The sequence below is a fragment of the Temnothorax americanus genome, unplaced genomic scaffold (assembly GCF_048541705.1).
Source record: "Temnothorax americanus isolate GAGA-0224 unplaced genomic scaffold, ASM4854170v1 Scaffold67, whole genome shotgun sequence".
Classification (NCBI taxonomy): domain Eukaryota; kingdom Metazoa; phylum Arthropoda; class Insecta; order Hymenoptera; family Formicidae; genus Temnothorax; species Temnothorax americanus.
The window spans coordinates 48,079-57,652 of NW_027509789.1; the positions used below are offsets into that span (position 1 = coordinate 48,079).

Here is a 9,574-nt window from a genome sequence, read left to right on the forward strand (position 1 = left end):
TTTATTTGACACTCTATTAAAATGCAATAGTATTCTATATATTTATATATAAGTTTTTGATATATTGAGGAAAAAATAAGAACAACGCAAATAATTATTATATTCTATAAAAATATATAAATTAGTTTTTAGAAAGGTTTATTCCATAAAATATTATTATGTCTCTAATAGCGATAAAATATTAACGATGTTATATTCAGCTGCAATTTAATATATTTTTTCCAAATATTGATATGCACAGCTAATGAAATTAATTATCAACATTTAAAATATATATTATCCAAACAAAGTCTCGATATTTAGAAGCTATTGACATCTTATGCTCGAGTTTCTGACTTCTCTTCCTCAGCTGGATGTGATTAGCGAATACTAGTGCAATCGATATGTTCGCGTAACCCGGTGTTCGAATATCCGTGGGTCGATTGCGATGAGGCTTCATGTGGTTTGACCTGAAAGTATTGATTTTCGTAATTAAACGTTTTATGGTGCTTTAAGCTATTTAAATAAATCAGAATTTAATTTGCTTTTTAGTCTCTTTTGCGTTATATTTAAGTTATACAATGTATAAATGAAAAATAGAAGACTTTTTAAATCCTCTTTAATTAAATTTTGTAACATTTATTTTCGTACAGATTATATTGTTTTGATTTAAATATAGTTTTAATGTGTATATTATATACACTCTTTTAAATTTTATTCCGAGTTTACTTATATTATTCCGGATTTCTATCTAATATCATTTTTTTACGAATAAATAATAAACACGGCGAGAATAAATAAATGCATCTTAAATTTATACATTTTAATAACGACGAGGATATTAAAAAAAGAGAGGTAAATTATTTGTATTATACATATGTATATAACACATCATAAAATTTTAATATCAGAAAGAGAACTATGATTAGCAATTATTGCATCTTTATATTTCTTTAAAATTAGAACAGCACAAAATTTAATTATATGTATAAAACTATAAAATTTAATTGTATTAAATTATGAAATTTAAATTGAAAGTCACACATGGTTTTTTTTATATATCTTTTAAAATAAATTTAAAATAAATTTTGGAAAAGATACGATTAAACACTTTGTTTTGTTATTTCTATGTAATCACTTTTTTTAGACGTGTAATATATAAAATACAATTCGACACTTGTATATTCGAACACGTCGTCATACTTGTAGTTTCTTACCAGACATTGCATCCTTTTGGTAAAAATGTTGTTACCTGTGTATATGTGTACATACTTTCACACGAACTGCCTATTACACTCCGATTGCATTCATACTATTCATAGTTTGAATGAAGAACCGTTCTACGTGGATGGGAAAAATTCCATTGCGTATGCAGTACCTAACAGTCTCGCGATAAACAGTCACACTTATCGTCTACTGGATGCTCAGTTATTTCCGCAACATTGAGCGATACATTGCAAGGATATGTAGACAGTTAAGTAATATCGCGGATGTAAATATGTAACTATTGATATCATATATAACACTGACTACTTGCGAGTGTGCGTCGCTATACTGCGTGGATTATTTTACTTTGAAACATTGCGTGACACAAGTCAACAAGTGACTGCGGTAATTTTACGTCTCGTTGATGGGATATGAATAGTAACTCTAGGCAAGTAATCCTTAGCATAAAATATTTATTTGCATAAAATTTATATTATAATAGTGCATTAAAATTAAAGATTATTGATTATATTTATATATATATTTTAATAAATCTGAAAAAAAATATTGCTTTAATTAAAATATAATTTAGTGTATATCATAAGACACGCTTTTTAATTTTATTTCGGGTTTATCTATTTATATGTTTTTTTTATTTACATATTTTATTGCGGAAATTATATTAATTTAAAACTAATGCAACCGGAATATAATTATGCAATAGTAACGGACACTTTAGTTGCATAGTTTAGTTAACTGTTATCTTTTTGTCATTTATTTTTGTCTGACGAATCATTAGATTAGATTCGACTGCAGGTTTAGGTGTCGCCCGTGACGCACCATTGCTTGATACATTAATTACAATCATGTTAACGATTACACTCAGATATATGTATATTTAGCACAAGGTATTTTTTCTATTTTAGACATGCCGTGTAGTAGTGATTCTACGAGTGATCAAGATGGATACGGACCCAGTACTAGTTTAGATTCCAACATGGATGGTCGCAGAATGTGGCAAAGATCAGGTATCGATTATAATTTTTGTATATGTATTCACTTTAATTTATTGAGAAACAATTTTAAACTGTTTACCAAATGAAGTCTTTGTCTAAATAAGAATGTGTAGGTATATAACAATACCATAAATATAAAAGTACTGCAACATGTTTAATAACATTGTTGCTCAGGATCATCGGGTTCCGTTCAGTCTTGGGCTTCGAGCTTATCGGCTGATAGTCAATCGGAGGAAGCTGCTGCGGACTTCATGAAAGCTTTTGTACTTTTACTATTCAACGCGCCTAATACTATCGATCAAGGGCAAAAGGCTAATTTTGGGCAGATGGTTTTGGTACTTATCAAATGTTATAAAAAATTTTAATTGCAACATTATAGTTACTTTTTATAACAAAATGGATAAAAATATTAAACAAATTGCAAAATAGATGTAACTCTTCTATGAATAATATGTAAAGTAAAAGAACAATTAGTAAAAGAATATATTTATTTTGACACTTGATTGATGTAATAATAAATTTGCAGACAGAATCGGGAAGAATATGGTTCTCCAGGGTGGTGAACGCGAGAAGAGCACGTGCGTGTGTCACAGAAGCTTCATTTTATTCTTTGGCGCAGCATTTTGCAGTCACGCTATTCGAATGCCACGAAGCGGACGATTTTGCGCCCGCTAAAAGCCTCATGAATATGTGCTTCACTTTCTATCACGAAGGTAACAAGAAGCTATTCAAAGTAAAAATCCTGAAAAACATTAAATTAATTATTAAATGTTGAGATGATAATTTTAGAATAATACAGAAATATTGCAAAAAGAAGAATTATATTAAACATTGATGACTAATATAACACGTATTATAATAATCTTTTATAATACCATTATGTTATTAATTAAATATTTAAGAAACACAAAATAATAATCTTTAAGGGTTGGGTACGTCTCTAAGAAACGCCATTTTGTAATTCCTCGGAATCAAAATAAATATTACTACTACAATAATAATCTTTAAGCTGAATTATAATAAACACTAAGACATATGCATGATATTACTATTAAACTGTTAAAAAATTATGTATCTTTTAATTCGTAAATCTTGCTCATTTTTACTGCATACTATTTATATTAATGCGCTGAGTACTTATGATTAAGATTGTACATTACGTGATTTTAGTGGAAGTTCCTGGATTAGAGCCCTATCGTGAATATCTGTACACGCATTTACGCGTACAACCAATATGGACGTCCATGAGATTTTGGACGGCTGCTTTTTTTGACGCAGTACAATGTGAGCGAGCGTCAAGACCGGTACCACCTCGACCGAAATCCTTAGATCAGGAAAGTCTCGCTGCCGAAGATAGAAAATTTCAAGCAAACATTGTCTTCGGACAGTTAGGGTAAATACTCCATAATTAATACTTCCATAATCAATTAAATAAAATCTATAATTAATCATTTATAATTTTTTATTTTATTTTAACGATAACAATTTTTAATGATTTTTTTTAGGACTTTTACTTGTAACATGCATGCTTTTGGCCTGTCACGAGCTTTATGCACAGAGTTCCTCCGGAAACAATGTATTATTGCGAATTTAACTAAAGGTGATTATATATGTATATATATATATATATATATATATATATATATATATATTTAATTAATATTGACGTAATACTTTTTTAATTAGAAAACTCTAACAATAAGTTTAAAATGCTAAAAATATTTATATTGCAATTTTTCAGAACAAGAGAAAATGCTGCGAGATAACATAGATCGAATGTTCGATGAGACCGAGCCATGGCGGTAGTTTAGTTTGAGAGAAGAAATAAAACCGATTTTTTGAAAATCACTTTAAAGAAACGTTTTGCAATGTTTCGTCTTGAAAATATTTCCGACAAAATCAAATTGTCTTCGAGCGCCGAGAAAGCGGAGAAGTCAATTATGAAAACAATCTTGTTAATACCGTTGATGTAAATCAATATTTGTCAAATTTTTCGCGGTATTTGACGCTGGACACGTCAATTTCTAATGCAAACATTGCACAGATTTTGCGCCTTAAATTGTGAAAAGTATTTGTATTTTACGTTTCTAATATAAAAAAATTTGGTAATTATGCAGTATAGGGGAAGCACCTCCGATGACCTTGACCTTGACATATGTTGTCAAGGTCACCCTCCTGAGTGACCTTCAGAAGGTTTTAGCCGTCGCTCGTTTTTTATTAAAAAGTTATTAACAAAAAAAAATTTGGCGACCTCACCGATTTCAATGACCTTGATATATGTTGTCAAGGTCATGACCCCGAGTGACCTTCAGAAAAGTTATTAACAAAAAAGTTTGGAAAATATAGCATATATAGGTGCATATATAGGTTAGTTGATGCGCTTTAAACACTTAAATACTTTTAAAGCGCGTCACTAACCTATATACATAGGTACGATTTACTGCTTTAAATGTTGTGTTTTGGTAAAACAGCGACTTTTTCGCAAAATAAAGTATTCTCTGCTCTAACAAAAAAATTTCAATTTATCAACAATTTACTGCTTGAAATGTTGTGTTTTGGTAAAGCAGCGACTTTCTCGCGAAATAAAGTATTCTCTGCTTTAAAGAAAAACGTAATATTAGTCGTTTATGCCTCTCAGTACTTAAAATAACTGCTATATTTTCGAAATTTTTTTTGTTTATAACTTTTTAATAAAAAACGAGCGACGGCTAAAATCTTCTGAAAGTCACTCAGGAGGGTGACCTTGACAACATATGTCAAGGTCAAGGTCATCGGAGGTGCCTCCCCTATACTGCATAATTACCACAAATTTTTACAAAACTGCGTTAAGGAATTAATCTTATAACGCTGACAGAAATAAAAAGTTAAAATTTGAAAATTGGAATTTAGAATATAACTAAGTTTTAAAATAAAATATTAAAAATTACATATAGCGATGAGATAGAGGGTTAAGAATATAATAGAAATGACAATAAAGCGAAAATGGAACTGTATTATTGAAAGTTCGATTGAAAAAACAGAAAAAGTGATTTGTTGAGTGTAATTTATTATATTGAGAAAAAATGAAGGAAGAAATATTTTTAACAGTAAAAAGCACGTAATTCAATACATATACATATACATATACATAGATAATTTTTGATACATACAAGCCAAAATTTATTTTATTAAATTCTCAAATAAAATTTTACACAAATGTTTTGTTAAGAAAGTCTACTGTCACATTTTCAGCAAAAAATCTATTACTTTATATCATTACAAAGTGTAATAAACAGCTTTGATGCGTTAAAAACTAGTTTTAACATAAGATTAAAGTTTGTAGCATTGTTTATAATTAAATTTACTGTTTTTATTACTCTGAAATTAATAACAACAAAAATACGAATTATAAGTAGGCATTACTTTATATTGCATTTTTCTCGGTAAACATCACACAATAGAGATCTTAATGCGTTACATGCGTAATTTTGCACTAGTAGTTCAGCAATTTCTGAAAATTATGATGCATTTTGTAAATGAGAGGCTTATAAACATATAAATAACAAGTTTAATCTTTATTATTAGGCAGAAGTGTTTAGCAGAAGTTTTTTTTCTAATAGCAAATGTCAATAAATATAATCGTGCAATTTGTGCATTTCGACGTGTTAATTGTTATCACACAAATCATGCAATGTAAATAATTTTTAGAGAAAAGCTTGTACCTAAACACATATCATCAAATGCAAATTAATACGCTCTATTTTATTTTATATGTATATACTACCTGCGATATATCTGCAAAAGAATGATAAATTCAGAAAATGCTGAAGATAAATGAAGATAAATAAATTTCATTACCGCATTTTAAAATCTTTAAATATAATAATTTAATAATCCCTTCTATTATATGCATATACAGATATATGTATATTAAAGTAAAAATCCAGAAATTAAAAAAAAGCAGTATAAAAAAGCAATTGTATATAGTGCAAAAATGAAGAAGATAGATTACACATATCTATTATTTTACCAAATAATGTGATTTATTAAAATCTGTTATTTTAAAATCTATAAAAAATGTAATAATATATAAAAGAATTATTATATATAAAATTAATTGATTTATTTATGTCTTACACTTTATATAATAATTTTAAAATTATGCTATACGTCTGCAAAATTTATATTTATTTTCAGCAATTATTTTAAAATTATTGATTGCATTAATGCGCTGATACACAATGTAGGCAAAATTTTTTTAATTATATGAGAAATTTTTGTTATTTATTGTTTCCCAAAAATATCAGACGATTTTCGGAAATTTTATTTAACCTCTTTGGACATCTTAGAACTTTTTTCCTTTGTACTCTCTATGCCGTTCAAAGTGTATAGTTTTAGAAAGGAAGTTTTTAATGGTCTCTTATAGGAAAAGAGGATTTCTCTTTATTGTTGTCAACTTTTCTAGGACTTGTATAGGATTTATTTTGAAAGTTTATATCTGGATATGGATTCCATCGATCTTGAGAAGATACTAGATTACTTCGTTTCCAATCTAAAGATTTTCGAAGTTCTTCTCGAACCTTCATATACTTTTTAGATAATAAGAAAGATTTATTGTCTCCTCTTGGTAATGACTGTTTTTTGTTTATAAGGGACTCAGTGGATACTTCACTAAATAGTTCAGATTTCTCCGAGAGCTTCTCCAGAATTCTGTCATCTGGAATCATTTTGGGGGAAAAGCTATTCGTGGCATTGCTTTTGATAGGTTGTAGTTGTTTCAACTTATCAATATTCTGAATTTTGTTTCTAATATTCAAAATGTCCCTTGTCATGCTCGATTGTTGTACGCAGCTGAAATCATAATCAAATATGCTTCGCGGACTTCGAATGTTTTTCAAACTTGCTTCGATTATGTCAGCCAGGTCGAAATTGTTATTTCCAACTATAAAAAGATTCTCGCACAACGCCTTATCAGTATTAAATATTTCAGACTGGATCGCAATTACTTTTTTCTTAGATTTGCTCTTTACTTTTGATTGAGTCTTGCTATGCAAATTTTGTGTTAAAACTGAGGACGATTCGATATTTCCTACAATATTTTTGGAAATATTAGACGTTTTAGAAGCAGTTTGTGTTTTAGATTTTAATTTACTTTCTTGTCTTGATGTCGTTGATTTCATAGTGATATTGTTAATAAAATTCGAGAATTTTTCGTCCGATAAATTTGTTTGTTAGGTATTCTTTTACGTTTAGAAACACTACCAGTTTCTTGTTTTGTGGTTGTTTTTGACATAATTACATCTCTTTTTATATTCTTTTCATTCATGTTGCATGTGAAGCTAGTATTTTTTATATCATTTTTTTGCAAAAGCGACTTCTCGTTCTTTGTAGATGTGCGAAATCGAGTATCAGACATTGCTTTGGAAAGTGGGATTGTTACAAAATCTGCAATCGAAAATTCTGAGCGTTTCTTCGTTTTGTTTGAGACAGATTTTGATGCATTACTGATAGGTCTCATTAATTATTTGTTAATTTTTTTTATTATTTGTAATTGATGACGGAATTTGAAAAAATTCTAAAAAATATATATTTACTATATATTTTTATCAAATACAAATTTTTTGTTAATTATTTCTGTTTACTATTTTGTACCCTTTGATCTTTGATTGATGCCTGCATTTGTTTGTCTCTATACAATTGCTTCCAACCACAGACTACAATTCTTTCCCGCTCTTTTAAGATAATGTTGGCTTTTTTGTCTCTGGTATAAAGTATTTGCCAAACTGAATCAGTATTGAATACCTGGTAAAAATACAATTTATTAGACAAATAATAGGATTAATATAAGCAATAAGTATATTCCTATTTCTCTACTTTCTCTTATATTTTATTTATTTAATAATTAATTTTTTTTTAATAAAAACTAAACTAAAGACAGCACAATTTTTTTCTTTTTATTATCTATATCATAAAAGTAAACAAATAATGCACAAAAACAATATTTTGTATGTTGATAGCATATGTTTCTTGCTGTCTTAAAAAAGAGACAGAGAAGCAGAATAAAAAATTAAATTACCATTAATCTTAATAATTCTTTTACCTTATAGGCGACATGTGATAAATGACGATAATTTAATTATGTCTGTAAATTTCAGATATCTTGATATTTTTTTGATTAAAAATATTGGTAAAGTTAAAAGAGTATTTTTCTATTTCCTTCAGCAATGTTGTTTACATGTTTTAATAAATATTTACCTGCGATAAATTGGAAATTGCAACTTAGCGAAATTATTAAGAGAATAAAAATAACCTTATTTCTTTGATGAAGTATCCCATAATATAATTAATACATGAAAATATTTTTATTTTTTTTATTGCATGTAACCACAATTATATATGAACGTATCGGACACACTTGTCATTTATTGTGTGTTTCTAATTAAATATATAAATAAATATATAAACACGTGACTTTTTAAAACAATATAAGAAAATAGAAGTAAATAAAATCTGCAGAATATGTTATAGATAGAATTAAGCATTTTTTTTAAATAAATGCCTCACCAAATCCACGACGTATTTTGTTTTGCAAAGATTTTTTTTGACTGAATTTTGCAAGCTTGGCGCGATATACGATCGGTGCTTTATGAGGTCCGTGAGGAATTCTCCATAAGAATAGAATTATCTAAGAAATATGAAAAGGTTAACAAAAAGGCAGATGACGTTAATTTTATCAGTACCTTGTCTTGAAAAACCTTCAGACCGTATAGTCTCTGCTGGGCGAAGGTGCAACTGAATACTTCACCAAGTATTCAATATTGTTGCTCATGCTTGACGGGACCACGTCGAGGAAGTTTGATCTGAACACCGCAATTAGTTGGCTCCTTAATGCAGAATGACGTGATTGACGTGCATATCAAATCGAAACGTATAGGGTGTTGCATTTTTGATATTAGGTCTAATAGTTAAATATTTTTATTAGCAATTTTTATATTTAAATATGTAGATTATAAAAAAGACATTTTAATTAAAAACCAATTTGAGTTAAATAACGAAAATTATGTGATATTTATTAATTGTCATTAAGAGGATCCTGGAGCGACGCCGCGGCAATTATCGATATTTATAGGTGTCCGATTTTCTTCTTTGCTTTACAGATTTAAAATCCCATTAACAAGTTTAAAGTATGTACAGAAATGATGGGTGGAATGGTAAATTGAAGACTAAAAACTTAAAAAAAATTATATTTGATATTACTTGGTGTTGCAGCTTTTGTATTTAGAGCTGTCACCATGAAAACTTTCATTTAATATACGAATTATATAGCTTATACGTGTACATGCAAATCGAAAATATTTCACTAATCGGACTAGATCAAAGAACAACGTTGAATC

General features: G+C 28.3%; 1 protein-coding gene across 7 annotated transcripts in view; it reads left to right on the forward strand.

The window, feature by feature from the left end:
* Positions 1-5,931, forward strand: part of LOC143905821 (uncharacterized protein KIAA0513-like) — a 25,928-nt gene extending 19,997 nt beyond the window's left edge. For all 7 annotated transcript variants that reach the window (XM_077421442.1, XM_077421438.1, XM_077421435.1 and 4 more), the window contains 6 exons: positions 2,112-2,213; positions 2,376-2,536; positions 2,728-2,914; positions 3,372-3,594; positions 3,707-3,801; positions 3,943-5,931. In XM_077421442.1, coding sequence (XP_077277568.1) covers positions 2,112-2,213; positions 2,376-2,536; positions 2,728-2,914; positions 3,372-3,594; positions 3,707-3,801; positions 3,943-4,007 — 833 coding nt within the window. In that variant the 3' untranslated portion in view covers positions 4,008-5,931. The remainder of the gene's footprint in view (positions 1-2,111; positions 2,214-2,375; positions 2,537-2,727; positions 2,915-3,371; positions 3,595-3,706; positions 3,802-3,942) is intronic.
* The last annotated feature ends 3,643 nt before the right edge of the window (positions 5,932-9,574 follow it).